This window comes from Osmerus eperlanus, chromosome 1 (assembly GCF_963692335.1).
Source record: "Osmerus eperlanus chromosome 1, fOsmEpe2.1, whole genome shotgun sequence".
NCBI lineage: Eukaryota > Metazoa > Chordata > Actinopteri > Osmeriformes > Osmeridae > Osmerus > Osmerus eperlanus.
Window position 1 is genome coordinate 20,194,183 of NC_085018.1, and position 16,199 is coordinate 20,210,381.

The 16,199-nt window shown below is 41.8% G+C and overlaps 1 protein-coding gene across 14 annotated transcripts in view; it reads right to left on the bottom strand.

Annotated features, from left to right (window-relative positions):
• The window catches only part of cadpsb (Ca2+-dependent activator protein for secretion b), a 55,126-nt gene extending 41,448 nt beyond the window's left edge, over positions 1-13,678 (bottom strand). For 5 of the 14 annotated variants that reach the window (XM_062468803.1, XM_062468726.1, XM_062468759.1 and 2 more), the window contains exons 1-3: positions 13,109-13,677; positions 2,848-2,961; positions 237-569 (exon numbers count right to left, since the gene is read on the bottom strand). In XM_062468803.1, the coding sequence (XP_062324787.1) occupies positions 237-569; positions 2,848-2,961; positions 13,109-13,444 (783 nt within the window). In that variant the 5' untranslated portion in view covers positions 13,445-13,677. Of the gene's footprint in view, positions 1-236; positions 570-2,847; positions 2,962-13,108 lie in introns of all 14 variants that reach the window. The other 9 variants (XM_062468752.1, XM_062468712.1, XM_062468744.1 and 6 more) reach the window with 2 other exon arrangements.
• Positions 13,679-16,199: the final 2,521 nt, after the last annotated feature.

Below are 16,199 nucleotides of genomic sequence, written 5' to 3' on the forward strand. Positions count from 1 at the left end.
GGAGGACTGAATCTCAGCAGGATCCCCCAAGGGAGGATGGTGATGAGTGTCTTTGATATAGGACTGTTGGGGGCTCAATATCATCTGAGGTTGTGATCGCTAAGCCTGTATGGGGTAAAAGATTACTTATGTTTCGTAGCTAAACCTTTTGGGAGTTTGTTTTTTAGCCCTGTTTTACATATTTTAAAAGAGACACAAATGTAACACATTGAGTTGTGGGTGTCAGTGAAACTCACCTGGCAGGCTTGGTAAAGCAGCTGGTGCTCAAACTTCTTGATGCCCAGAATGTTCTGGAACATCTCGTACAGCTGGTCCTTGCTGAGGATGAGCTCGGAGGCGGCGCTGGCCGTCATGCGCTGCTGCGCCTTGCGCGGGTCCTCGTCTCCACGGTAGATGGTGTCAAACTTGGCCATCCAGGAGCTCAGCACCGTCTCCTTGCTCAGGCCGTCGATCTCGGGAAGGCTGCGGACGCGCTTCTCGATGTGCCGCTTGAAGACCTCCCTGCAGTCATTGGCTGAGAAGCCTCCACTCTGGACCATCTTCGCCACACGGTCACTCTTGAGGAACACCTGTCAGAACACAGACCCCGGTAACAAGTATTAGCAAGTTCAGGCTATGGACAGGCAGGGAGGTGCATCAGGAAAGATGGAGTTTACACCTCCAAACCAAAAAGGCAAAAGGTATGGAAGTGAACCTCTTAGTATCATGTGTAAGTTATCAAATAGGCTCAAGATACAGTACATTTATAAAGATGGTTTAAAAACATACTACTAATAAACTATAATTACCAACATTAATGACAAAATATAGCCTCATTGATGGGCTGTTTTGCTTTCATATCTAACATCGTAAGCCTAATGCTCACTTGGTATGATTTTACTCAACCGTAATTATCCAGCAGGAAGTGGCATGTACAGTACAAGAGATTAAAAGGATGTGCTCTCAATCTAGTGGTTGTCTTGGAGATCTGTTCACCTCAACATTTAAGTCTTCACACATCTATCAGTGTGAAATCAATCCATCTCCTTGTCAGAGCAGGCTTTGTGAGAAGACTGAACATTGCATCCACTCTCCGTCTGCAGATATAATATGAGCCAATAGTAGCCAGTAGGCACACAGGAGAAAATCAGGAGATGTGTGTCGGCTCGGCACGGCAACAATGGTGGATTAATGTTTCGGAAGTGCTTTTTTCTGCAGTGATATCCTGAAGTATTCCACAAAACAAATAACAACAACAGAGCAGCATAGAACATTTCAAATGCTGGGGGATAATCTGACGGGTATGGATGAAAATTCACTCCTACACTCTCAGTTTGATTCAAATTCATTTTGTGCATTATTTAGGGTGGTGAGAGGGCATTCTGTTCCTCCCTCACTCAGGGAAAGGGTAAAGAACATTTCTGTCTCAGGACCCTGTGGGGGAAAGCCTTCTCTTCAGTTTGAAACTTTTACAGTTTTTATGGTAGCTACTAAAGTGAAATATATGTTTTTCTTCCCTGTATAGCTAGATGACTGGTAGAAGAGTCTGCCTAAAACCTTTTTTTCTCACTCTCCAGTGAAAGCAGAGACTGATGAGGAACTTTTCAGAAACTATAATTTCCTGCTTTTTAATGGGTATTCTCTTTGCATCTTCCTGTTCTTTTTAGAAGTGTGTGTGTGTGTGCGCATCTATTTTCAGGGTATACTTTCAGGGTCACCCTCCTTGTCTCTAAAGACAGAGCTGGAGATGGCCATTTTCAGTGATGGAAAAAGACACAGTATCAGAAACAGTTACCGTCAGGCCCAGCTCCCCTCAGTCTCTGACAGTCACATTGTGGCTTCCTTATCTCCTATGACTAAACACCAGTGACACTACAATGGAAGGAGAGTAGTGTTTTAGGCCTGCCATGTTGTGTGTCTCATCCACTGGAAGATGAGAGCAGACTGTGGTTAGAGAGGTGGAACCATGACAAGCTTGTAACTCAATTAACATTGTCCTTTTGAAATTGGAGCATTCAAGGTTGTATGACACAGAGAGCAAACGTCTGTTTGTGAGTTTTTAGTCTAAAGCCTACAGACAAAGTAACCTGTCATCATCCATTATGTGTATAATAATACCTCCCCACACTATTTCAATGGAGGTGCCATTTTGTATAATTAAATGCAATGACCTAATTTTCGAATTGATTGGTTTGGCTTTTCAGGCCCTCTCAAGATGCAGTAGCGGCTATTCTTTTGATTTTACACATCATACATCACACAGAGATGCATATACTTTCTCTATAGGGTATGAGGGATTACTTCTGATTGTGGTTTGAACCGTTATATTTGAACAATGTCTGTGCCTTGCTTTCAACACTGAGTCATATTCCATCTGGTGAATACATGAGCACATAACACTGCATTTCATCCACCAGCAGCTTCCTCTCATAACCTGTGAGAGACCGGGAAGCCCGCTCTGTGAGTGGGCTGGATCTATCGCCTATTTGTATCTCAACTGCTGCTCTTTTAGATTTATAGAGATGTTCTATGTCTCATGAGGCCGCGCTGGAGGGCCTTTTTATTACTCTCATCTCTATGCTAATTAAGTTACATCTTGAAACGATAACTAATCAGGCTTGGTATCAGATTTTCTGCTAAGGCTATCTAGTGCATTTCACATGAGAAACATAACACCACTACATGACCATCTATTATAGACATGTGAAGATGAGTTTTGTAGAAGAGGACACAGGTCCAACAGTCCGATTACGCATCTGTAAAGAACCTAGGCTGACATTGCTGTGCAGGGTTAAGTTAACACATTATTGCATGTCATTTTGCTGGCAGAGTCATAATGAAAAAATGACGTTAGAAGCGGAAGGTTACCTCGTAGTAGCTCTGAACAGCATTGATGAAAGCCTCATCAGCCACAATCTGAGTGTCCCCATTGAGGAAGGCCTGGAAGCGGCCCTTGGTCTGCTCCAGTTGCTGCTTGGTTATCTGTGGAGGCAAGGACACGCAGAGGACACTTCAAAGGCACAGCCATGGAGAGAAGCAAAGACTCATAACCATGGTTCTAATCAATAAAAATAGCTATGTACTGTGTACAGTTGTTCCAAATATAAGACTCCGTAGTGGTCACTGTCTTGCAAAAATATTGTATTTCTGTTTAGTCTATGCTTTGGGCTAAAACGACAACAAGATATTTGTGGGATCATGTAAAGGACCATTAGTATTCATTGTGAAGACCTAATGGACTGACTGGAAATGGTAAAACGAATCATATAAACTTATGTTTGATAATCTAATCTTACTTTTCCTTACACATCCCATACACATACATTTGAATATGTATTTGACATGCTTTCATTAATGAGCAATGAACAGCATATATTTTATTAAAACATTAAATCAAAGTCTGCATTTAAAATTCGTAATATGTTCTCTGCAGGAATCCCAGTAATCATACTTTTCAAGAAATAATTCACTTTTTCACCTCAGTTATTATTTTTAATATGTTATATAGTGTAAGCTGCATGTTCACAGGTCAAGATGAAAGACGCAGAGGACAAACATTCCCTGACACCACTAGGGTAACAGCATGATTACTGAACAGACCATCTTAGACCTTATAACTCAGAGCCAGTGTGCTAACATGTAGAGATCATGTCCATGATTACAGTACCATGTATGCTGTTATGACCCAGTATGCGTTCAGCAGGGCTGCATTTTAACTGAGTGCCAGACTTCGGTGTGGGAGGGAGTAGGGACAAAACTGCCTCGTATTTTGTGCCTGTGAGGCTTTCAACACCATCTGTGTGTCCATGGCACTATTTCCCCACCTCTCAGTGCAGACCCGGAACCCACAATTTACAAGAGAAGCAAAGAGGAGACTGCCAGTGAGTTTTGCTCTCTACAAAGATGAAAGCTCACACATCTACAAGCATACATGCATATGCACAAAAACACACATAGCTACAAGCAATTTGCTACAGATTAGGTGACACTGACATCCTCACTCTTTTTCTGCTGTCCTTGAAGAGATACACACACCAAAATCACAAACTGTCATCAACGCCCAGCACACAACACAATCCCTCCTTGCTCGGTAGCTCTGTCTACTCAGACAACCTCTTCATCTTTAGGGAGTATTCTGCCTCAAACCCAAATCTCTGCTCTGACAACTTCTAACAGAGGGAAGCGAACCAGAAGAAGAGACATCAGACCACGATCAATACTTTAGATTTGACCTCGGCTTTTATTTTTTGGCGTCTTTCTAGCAGCTTCAACAGCAGAACATTGAGACCATTCTGACTGGTGCCTGCTGTATTCTAATTGATTGCAGTGTTCAAGGACCGACCTAAGGCGTCACTATGTTAATATTCAAACCGCTATGCAAATTAGTCAGTTCTACTGAGACACGGGGAGAGTGCAGCTATCACAGTCGTCCTTCGCTGTCCTCTCTGGCATTAAGGGTGCGTCCTCTCAGAGGATGAATGCAGAACACACCTCTTATTGGCAGCTACGCTTGACAATCTGCTTTTATTGGCTCTTATCATAATTAACGCTTACATGTTCAACACTTACATAACATTTACACAATACATCCAGACTACACTGATTCAACATACCACATTTCAGACCAGCTTTAAAATAGTGGGGTGTGGTAGGGTGTGGTGGGGGATCTGGGGTTTCACGGAGGGAGACTAAAAGACTTAAAGGAAACTGACAGAAATATCCAGAGGCAAAACTGGCATATCTGCCACTAGTCTGAAACTTAGGTCCCAGATAGCATCCTTGATACACGCAGACAGTTTATTATTAAGTATTAGCTGCTTCCATTACAGAGCTGAGCCTCAGAGTCAATCAATGTCCAATGTTATTGTCTTGAATTGGGGTCCATGTGGCACTTAATTCCATGAAGGGTTATGGAAAAAATACAATTGAATTTAGAGCAATTGTGTTTCTTTGAACAAAATCAATACACAAGTCCACCTGATGTTGGTCAGTCAATGACCAGGCAACATGCAACTGTACATGGTAGTACATATACCTTGTGGAAATATCAATGGGTAGCCTTAAAGTAATTACAGGTTTTATTAAAAGCATGTATTGTAGATGACACCTTAGATATCTAAGGTGTCTAGTACTTTTGGGATATCATCTAACCTAAAGTAATACAGTGACCGTCATGCAGACTCTGGCAAACAATTTGTGTTTTCATTCCAAGACCCTTAAAGGTCAAAGCTAATAATACCTTTTGTTTATGCTGACAGTTTTGTACTGTGCTTTTGTGTGACTTGATGTGATGCTACTGCATACTCTGTGTCTGTGTTAAGGGGCTGGTGTGTGTGTGTGTGTGTGTGTGTGAAGGGGCTAGTTTGTGTGTGTGTGTGTGTGTGTGAAGGGGCTAGTTTGTCTGTGTGTGTGTGTGTGTGTGTGAAGGGGCTAGTTTGTCTGTGTGTGTGTGTGTGTGTGTGAACGGGCTAGTTTGTCTGTGTGTGTGTGCTGTGATGCTGTGATGCTGACAGCACAGCAGGACAACAGACATGTACAGGGGAATGTGCAGAGAGAAGAACAAACCCAACAGTGCTCCAAAACAGTACACTGTGGATCAGCAGCTATGCAGTTAAAAACCCTTCTTTCCTATCATTAATTGGAGAACCCTTGAATAAGTAAATCTAGTGATAGATTAAAAAATAGCTCCATTTTCATCAGTGTTCCCAGACCCCCATGTCGTGTAATCCAGCCTAGCTCCTATCGATTCTTTCTCACCCGGCTCTTATCAAGATTGCACTGTAACACAGTGATTCATTGACACGCAATAAAGTAGGCGGTGACATTAATCACCCTCAACATGTCAACACAAGAGGGACACATACACATTACACAAACACACAGTATACAGTACACACACATTACACAAACACACAGTATACAGTAGAAATACAGAGAAAAAAGCTACATTTACATAATGTTAAAAGCTATTTTGTGATACTGTATCTTTGAACCATTTAGAATATCTCCTATTTTTGTTTTTATTATCTTAGCAAGATTAAGGTAAATTTGTGCTTTTCAGTGTAGATGGGCAGGAGCAACCCCTACTGTGGTAACCTATTTTTAAGCAGCTGGCCAGTAGGGCACCAGTGTGTGTGTGTGTGTATTGCGTGTGTGTGAAAGCTTGATCCTTGTCTACATACTGTAGTAGCGTGAATGGTGTCGCAATATTGCTTGATGAGGCCCTTGCAAGCCCCACACAGTAAACCCTCCTGCTGGATACTCATCATTTGTAGAAGGGAAGCAACATGAAGATGCACAATGTCAAGAGGATGCGAGTACACTTCAGAGTGTAACTTCTAAAATGGCTGTGCATTTAGTACTTCACACTGTGTCAAGCGTCAGAAGCCATATTAAACTAATTTATGCAGTGTTATTTTGAGGGTGTTGAAACACATCTTATGACTCATCTTGACGACTGAAGCTCCACTTCTAACATAAACTGTCAACATTACTTTGAGTATGCAATCAACCAATATTGGAATACTGAACTCATTTACAAAAGATAAGAACTGTTCATCAGGAATGTGTACTTGAAATACAGGCACACAAACACACTGACTGCACGCACACACGTCACACACATTACACATGTCACAGACACTTCACACACATCATACCTATGTCTTACACACATCCATCATGCTGTTCCAAGGCAGACTTGTCTAAATGTCAGCCTGGTGTTTCACTTGCAGTCAGTATTACAGTCATCATCACTGTCCATAACAATCTTCAGTTTAGGTAACAAATACTGCAGACAGCAAATTTGGTCAGATGCAGCTTGAAGGTACTTTTAAAAAGGCGTAAGATGAAATACAAAACACCATATTATCCAATGAGTAGTAGCTACAATACAGAAAGCAAAGTCTGCTGTTTGTTGAAGGTGGCCAAAATAAGATATTGTGCTTGGGGGTACATCATTTTTCAATAATCCCATCTATATTTTATGAGGACGTGATGAGAGAAAGTAACCTCCGGTCAGACAAAACACATTTCTGTCATGAATCCAGATGACAGCAGCAGCAGCCACCCTCTAAGTAAACAACAAACAGGAACAGTAGCTAGCGCTCACCGATAGTCACACACCGACACACACTCGCTGTGGCCAGAAGCAAACACAGAGGCACAGCAGTCAGAAACTCACAGATGCACCCAGCCTGACACACACACACCTACACACAACATGCAAAGATACACACATACACGTCTTAATAACTTGGATAGAGTTGGAGTGTCGTATTCCCTGTCTACAGAGACAGCAGAAAGTACAGGGAGGAAAATAGGGGCAACTGTCTCTATCCCAAACTCCAAGCTCCTGTCAAACTCTCAAGCTGTAGGGCTGCTCTGTAGAGGAACACAATGTTCAGCTCCACCTTCCCCCACCCTCCTCCTCCCTGTCTTCATCCCAGATTCAGAGTGCCCACGAAGCTGCTGCTAGTCTGAGCTGGTTTCATTCCTGGGTCTCTTAAAAGATTCAGCTGCACTCTCTTTATGTGCTGAGCTTTGCTCAGGTCCCCATGTTAGTTATCAATCACAGTATAATAATATATTATAATCATATCATATTTACAGTGGATCAAACCCTGTTTCATGTTACCTCTGACCTGGCAAATCTGAATTTGTTGTAAATCAAAAGTATACCTACGCAGTAGCAATATGGGCATTTTAACGTTGTATGAAGATTAATGGCAAGATGTCGGCAGTCCATGGTAGCAGCAGCTTAAAGGCAGTGGAGCAAAGCTTGGATGGGCTAGAATACAATCTGACTGAGCATGGCCACCACTGGCTATAACAGTCTGTGACGAGACATCAGGTTACACTCATCACGGAGACAAACCAATCCAATCCTCTCCTGGGGACACCCCTGTTCCCTTGCCCCCCACCCTCCTTCTCTTTCTTTCTCTCTTTCACTCTGAAGGAAAACAAAGAGGAAGATAAGCAATCCCCTCATGTGTTTGTCAGATTTGAGGAAGATCATGTTGCACTTCAAAACGCTTGCATCACAGACAACATTCTGTCACATACTGTACATCCAGCAAAAATCTAAACCTGAAACATGGATTGCATATAAGCAAACAAACGAGTGCTCAGATAAATGTACCTTAATCTGAGAATAAATGTGGCAAATCTTTTTTAATGCCAATCCTACTGAGCGAGACTGGGCCTTGATTGCCGTTTTTCCCTCAGAGGAAGACAGAAGGTCAAGATGACAAGGTCACTGTTCGTGGTGGAGCTGTGAAAGGTGGGTAATGTGTGTGTGTGTGGAGGGGGTAGCAGGATAACAGGGTTGTATTGAGTGTCTCTCTGTAGCCCACATAGCTCCTAGAGGACCCGAGCTGCTCTGCGGTACGTTGCTGTTGTTGTCTCGTGATGCTTCAGGGACAGGAGGAGGGGCAAGAGGGTGAGGTAAGAGGTGCAGGAGGGTGAGGTACTGTTGCAAGGGTGCAGCTGGGAATTGTGGTAATGAGTTTCATGAGCTCATGCTTTTGTCCCTACTGGGTGATAAGACTGTTCATTGTCCAATCCCATCTCATGTTGCCTGGCTCACATTCCGTCTATCCCAGTTCTCCTTATGTAACAATCTTCCATCTCACGCTTCCTCCTACACCTCCGCAACACACCTGCATTTTGTTGGAGGTCATTTACCAGCAATTTAAGACTTTTTATGAGATTAAATATAAACAGCTAACATATATTAAATGCTACTGAATCACTACTGAGGAGTGCACATTGTGTGGAAAAATGGCCTCAAACGGATTAATGGTCTTCCGTCAGAATTTCGAGGGGTGTGGTCAGGTGGTTTGAAGACATGGGGAAGTTTTAAAAAGTATATCATGTAAGAGAACAGACTGCACTGGAGCAGGCAAGAATGTAACGTCAAATACACAAGGACAAGTCAAGCTAGGCACATACGGATTTACAGTTAATGGTCTTCAAATCAGAAGGCACTCCTCAAGTTCTGCATACTCTCGCAGACAAAAGGGTCCGGTTGTGCTTTGTGTGTGCTCTCTCCCTCAATGATAGCTAGTTCAATATGTACAGTAAGGTCTCTATTGTTGGGAAGAACGAAAATCGTAGGCGGTTACCATTCATCTTCTCTAATTGACCTGTCGGTTTATGGACAGCTGACGTTTACAAGGGTTTATTGGGCTCAAACGGACACATAGGTTAGTGTTTAATTACCATGCTGCAGAACATCTTATTGTTATGAATTACGTCAGCCATATCCAACATTGTTATGAAACAGGGCAGCTGGAGCACCAGTGAATTATGAAAATACTGTAAATACAAAGACACATACACTGAATCACAGACAGACAAAGGTAAAAACAGGCTTGCTAGTGAAAAAAAGTGTTTGTATGCATTCTAAACACATGATATGTCCATTTATAGCACAGTCATGAAAACCACCTTCTAGACATCCCATTTTTTAAATCAATCACATAATACATCAATTGAGAAATTGTCTTTGTTCATTTTCTTTGCACTACATTGTGTTTCAAAGCACTGTTTGCTATAAAGCCCAATGTAAATGTTCTATTTTCAAATGTTTCTGTGATGAGTTTAGAGCTACATGGTCTAACTGCAACATCGCTAACAGAGATATGTAACTGGTATGGATGTTGAAATCATTATGTTTTAGAGGTGATCTAAACTATAGAATGGGGCATGTGTGCTTGGTCCTCTCAGCCTGGAGGCTTCAATTATGAATGACTTGTCAATCCCAATGTGTCATGTAACTTCCATTGGCTGCTTGCATGGTCCACCAGTCCTTAAGCAATCGTGGTCTGGAAATAAGGCTGAATGAGCAATGCATACATGGCACCATGACAGTTTTAATAAAAACAAGGCATGGTTATTTCTGGTAAGCTTTCATACACTATGCATGTGTCTTAAAAGCATACTGGGCTAGTAATCCGAAGGTTGCTAGTTCGATTCCCGGTCATGCCAACTGACGTTGTGTCCTTGGGCAAGGCACTTCACCCTACTTGCCTCGGGGGAATGTCCCTGTACTTACTGTAAGTCGCTCTGGATAAAAGCGTCTGCTAAATGACTAAATGTAAATACTGGCCAAGTACATTATATATCCAGATTTAAAGTTTATACAGGATCAGCACAATGTCCACTCACCATCTAATATGTACTATGTATGTACTTACTGGCTCTGAATAACACCTCTTTTTGTTTTGTTTAAGACGTTTCCCTATTTACTGTAAACACTTTACCATATACTGTTGTCTTTCCAGGATTATATGACTGCTGTAAACCATCTGACACTACTGTTTGTCATACTACTTGACCTAAACACAACCTTGGCAACACTAGACAGCATTATGGATCTCATAACATTTAGCTGAATGTCCTTCACTACCTTTGTCCTGCTGTTAGGAGAGTGTGAGCTCTTCATTATCCATAGCCACAGAGCACATATTAACCTCCCCGCTTCCAGTGTAACCTTGACAAAAAGAATTCCCATCTCAACTATCTGTTTCTTCTCACCTAATAGACTACCGAGTTATCTCTTCGATGGCCTGTACACAATCCATGTCTGCTCTCTTCATTTCCAAAGACAATCCATATTATTAGGGTATGATTACTGATGATACTGCTGTGTCACTTATTGGTTGAGTTGAAACATACAGTTCAGTGCAGCTACCGTATTCTGTAGTATACTGACCTATCCTAGACTACCGTACACCTGTACATTAAATTAAAGTCTGTTCTGCAAAGAAAAATTATTTTCCCTGTCCCTGATTTTTCCAGACCTTTGAATTATGTGATGTTTCTCGTGTTAATATCAATCCTCCTGTCTTTAAATAAGTGGACTACATGCCTCCATCTTCATAATGTTTTCATCCCACTGTCTCTCATTTTCATCCTAACTATGGGTGTGAAATGACTTTATAATGGCATTAATCATTTGTCTTTTCCTCAGCTCAGTGGACATTGAGTGGAGGTCATGTGGATAACTGCAGTTCCTCTGTGCCTATGTCCTATGTCTCTAGTCCCTTTAACAAACACAATGGTTCTCATCACCCAACAGAATGTGAAGGTACAAAGAGGTTCCACTTTTTCAACGGTTTTCCCAGACCTGTGCAGGCAACTGAGGGAGGACCAAATTGCTAGATCTACTACATTACAGGAGCACTAACTTCATCCATGCACTGATTTGCGTCTAAATCTGGTTCACAATGAAATCATGAAACTCTGTTCTCCAGAAGCTGAGTGGCGTCACAGGGCAGCAGAGGAGGGGAGTGCAGTGCTGGAATAGTGGTGCTGGGCTCATCACCCCACCACCCAACCTGACAGATGGGTTGACTGGGCCTTGGGAGATCTGAGCACTCACAGGTTTCATGTACATAATTCATTCAACCATTAACATAGTCTTTAGGGCCAAGACCATGTCAAGGGGGCTGTTGGTATATACTTTTATAAAAGGTGTCCTAATACATAATATGCACAAAAGAAAAAATAACTGCAATCATGAAACATATTCAACAAAGCCCAAGCTTTGTTGAATATGTGTGTCCAGTGTCCAAGCCCAGCTTGGACACTGGGCTGCCTATGCCTGTTTCACAGTGATAGCCCAGTCACTGCTGTTTGGGTGCCAAAGCTCCTAATAACGGATTATCATTCTGCCGCTCCACAAGCTACACAGAGGGCTTTCAAGTCCTTTCATTACAGAAATGCTTTCATCATATTTCTGTGACTAATCTATAACAAGTCAAGAGCTATAGGCTGTAAAATATATTATTTTTTTCTGGTCAATAATTATGAGGAATTGTGGCAAATGAGATGGACTTCTTATGGGGTTGCAACAGCAGAGGCTTATACAAACAGTGTACTGTCTGCAGTCAATGTTTAGTCATAGTAGCTGAATACCCTCTAGCCTCTATCAAACATTTGATTGGAAATTATACTGGTTTCACTAGCATATTCTTCCAATACCTACATTCTATCTCCACTAATTGTGTGTTATTTGTTAAGGCATTTTATGTATTTTATGTAAATGTGTATGCTGAAGTTTAGGATACAGTTAAATTAGTTTGACAAAGAGTTACTTGACCAACCGTCTGCAGTAGGCTATACATTCCTAAAATAAGTTCCAGGCCTGTGAATTGAAATGATGAAATACAATCTTCATTACGGAATTAAAAAACCTAACTGGTCTAAAAATGTATTTGACAAATAAGCTTATTTTAAAACGAAAATACATTACAACCTTGACACTTACTTAGAATTCAGAATACAGCAAGCTTAAACAGTTAGGCTGTGTGGACCACACCTGATTCGCAATGATTTGTGATAGAGCTTAATCTATTAAAGTAGGCCTGATGCAAGTGAGGTTTATGATAGAGGACAGCGGGCCTGGCAGGTGTCGGCTGTTGCAGCAAGTAATAGATGAGTAGAGTTGTGGTGTGCAGGCTGTAGCCTACAAACACCATATCAACTACAACTCCAGACATAGTGCTCCGACGTCTGCTTCCAGTATAAAAGTCACCTTGAGAAAACGAATCGACGGGGCAAGTGATGGCGCAAATGAGCTACAATTGCATGCATCCGCTAAGATTAGACGCACACTGATCCTACAGTCCACTGAACATTAGCAAGTCACATGACTACGGAGGGTCTCAAACGGCTACACAAACGGCTACACAGTTTTTGATTATGTCTATCGATCCTTTCAGACTAGATGTATTTTGGCCTGGCTGTCCCACCTAACTGTCCTGTCAGACTATTTCAGGTGATGGTTTATTTATGCTTATAAAATAATCTAATGTTGTCTGTTTGACAGACCTCTGCAGTGCCATGGTCCCCTCAATATAGGCTACAGACCTCAGATCATTGATGCCTCGTGTATGAGTGGCCGATTTCATTCCAATCTGCTTTTCTATTCTGTAGCCTAATCAATTAATGACCCAACCTGCATTTTCGAAAGTCCTCAGTCTAATTACTATGACTGAGGTATTGGGTAAATGTTCATGATATGGGACAGTAGGCTATTTAGGTCCTCAGTGAATGCATCACACTGATAAAAAAAAATCGTTTGGCATGTGGTGATTTCTGTGTCATTCCACGGTGGCCTTACCTTCTGTTGTCGCCGTGCCATGTCAGTGGGCTGTTTTGCATTGAATGGATAGGCGACGCACCGCATTACAAAGACATAAAGCTGGAGCTTCTTTTTACGCTCCTCTTCCTCCCTTTGCAAATTCTCCACCTCCTGTTTTTCGTGCTCACTGGCAGCCGACGGACTCGGACTAGTCGGTCGGGCGCTGCTGCGACTGCTGCTCGGCGCCAGTCCGCCAGAGCTCTCGCTGGTCCTGCTTGGAGATATGCGGGATCCGGCCTGGGGTGCCATCACCTCCTTGCTTTCCTCCTCCACTATCCCATCCGATTCCTCCTCGCTGGACGATGGATCCAACATCTTGTCCCTAAAGAGGATGAAGATAACTGACTGAAATTGGTCGATGTGTAAGGAATTCAGCCAAAATGTCCTTTCTAAAAGGTCGATTCTGAATAACTTGACCCTGGTTTCGAAACGTTATCTTAATTCTATACGGTTTTCTACGTGATGCAGAGAATAGGCTACGTCTGATGCTCTGAGAAATCCGTGATGCTGCGCGCAAAGACACAGTCTCCGCCTGCACTCGTCAATGCTTACGTGTTTTCTGTATTTTAACTCGCCAGTCACCGTCGTAGATGTGCAAGGAGGTAGAAGGGGTAGAGCGAGGGGGAGGGGTGCAGTTGAGTGAAAGCTGCTCCTTCAATGAAAAGCGCCAGCGATGGCCTCTTCCTGCCTTGCAGTCCGCGCGCAGCAACACAGGCGCCAGGAACTAGCCTTGGTCCTGAATCCGCACACTGGTGTCAAGGTCTTAATCGAAGGTTTTAACCTATTTACGTTTGTGAGGGACAGCACTGTATTCAACCTATCATAAGAATCATGTTTGTTTTCACATAGCCCCATCACATTCATAAATCCAAATTAAATATGTACAGTAGTTGTTCACCATTAACTCGTTGCTTTTTACTTGTTAAAATAGTGTGGGAACGTTTATCTCCAACGTAGATATAGGTCACATATTCCCAAAATAGCATCAGTTTTGCCTCAACAATCCCAAACCAACCAGACTTGCACAACAGAACTACAAAACACTGAATATGGATTAATTATGCAGAACACGTTCAATTAACAAACACATTTGTACATTTGATTGCCAGTGGTGGACTCAGGGAGAGGGGGGGGGGGGCAACTAACCCCCTCTTGTGCCCTCACGCTAGCAAAAGAGCCTTTTTGGATGCCCCTATGGTAAATTAAACATGATAGAGGGTCCTGTACGGTGGCCCAGTTTGCAAGCAAATGTGATGAAGTCCATTCTAGGGAGCCTTACCAGTGGAGAAAACATGATGCAGTGCCCTCTAGGGTGTCCTACTAGTGGAAATAATATGCATCTATTTTGGCTTAAACATAAAAACAACATGAATCCAACATATTATATGACATGAAGCTTTTTTTTGGCTTTCGCATGGTCGCTCTTATTTACCGTGCCCCGGTTAGAGGACTTTCTAAAATTTCTGAACTGCTCTTGATACAAACCTTATACAAAGAGGGGGTTATGAAAAATGAATGGAGTATTAATAATTTAGATTAACCTGGTGGTTGACTTTGATTAATTGAACGATTTTAATATTACATCTTTTTTTTATGAATTAAGCTTTGCTTAAACGCAATCCATCCACAGGCAAAACAAGCATGTTTGCACAGTGTGAAATGTTGAAGAGCATTACAGAATTGGCCTAGAATCTCAACACAATAGTCTATCATTTTCCACGTTTAGAATGTTGCATGTGCATAATCACTTCATAAAGTTATATAACACCCACTACAAGAGCTCAGAATTTTGAAGAGGAACCTAAATGAGAGAGGATCAGAGAGAGACCTCCCTCCGTGTACAGGATGGGTGCTGGTGGTTCTATCTCAGTGGAGCTGTGCACCCTTCAGTGAAGTCACTGCACCTTCATCTCTCTCTGAAGACACATTCACTGGGGGAGTGTTATCAAGCCACAGGGGTTACAAGCACACTGAAGTCTCTGCACTTAGACTAAAAATAAGAAACCCCACTGGCCCTGACTTGAGTGCCAGATGCTCTGCTATATAAGGCAGCATATCAGCATACATTATATATTTTATTGCAGTCTGGTAGCAGTGCTTGTTAAATTGATCGTTGTAACATTAATTTAATGGCTAAGAGATCATGCCAGATTGATCTCAACAATAGAGCAAGAATGAGAAAAGGAAGATGGCCCTTCAATCATACTTTTCCTCCTTGATAAATATATGCTTTGTTGTCAAACCAAAGCCGTAGGTTAACTACCTCTACTCCGGGTCACTGCCTGTACCCCATTGGGAGGTCTAGCACTGGCATGCTTAGCAGAACAACTCTCAGCATTTTAACCATTAATTATTTAATTTATGTTCTCTTCTCTGGTCTTGCAGCTTCAACGTAAGTGTGTGTACTTAAATGTTGATGAACTTCAAAGTATACTGAAAGTAACAAAGAATACCTTGCGCATGGTGTTGTAATTAAAAACACATATTGGATATATTTGGTAAGTAATTATAGTAACACAGACCATCTGTATCTGGTCTAATGCATTGGGAACATATTGAGTAAATGTAGTAGTATACTTGTATTCATTTATGGATTAGCAGTTAATCATGATTTATTTATTTTTACCTTGATTTTATAGATGATTTATCTTTATTTAAGTGTTCACAACAAATGTCATAATGTTGTTTTAATGTACAATTAATGTGTACTATAGTTTCTTAAATGCCTACGTTGGTTTATATACTAAATACTTTATATAGACTACAATTGCATTCCACAACAATGGCACCTCTTTGAATTTATATTATATACCTGTTGTATCCTTGTGGGAACTGAGGTTTGGGGATGGGAAAGGTTGATGTGAAATTCATGTGGTTCCTCCTCCTCTGGACCCACTCCCTAGAGTGCTGTTAAGGGCAGGATGTCGTCTTGACATCATGTCCTCTCTTGGAAGCAGAAGATGTAAGATAAAGGCAATCCTATCTTGCCCTTCATGAAAACATGGACACACTCACCACAGAGTTTCCTTTGACACTTTCTCCTAATACTTAAGGTTTGCATTTCTTATGT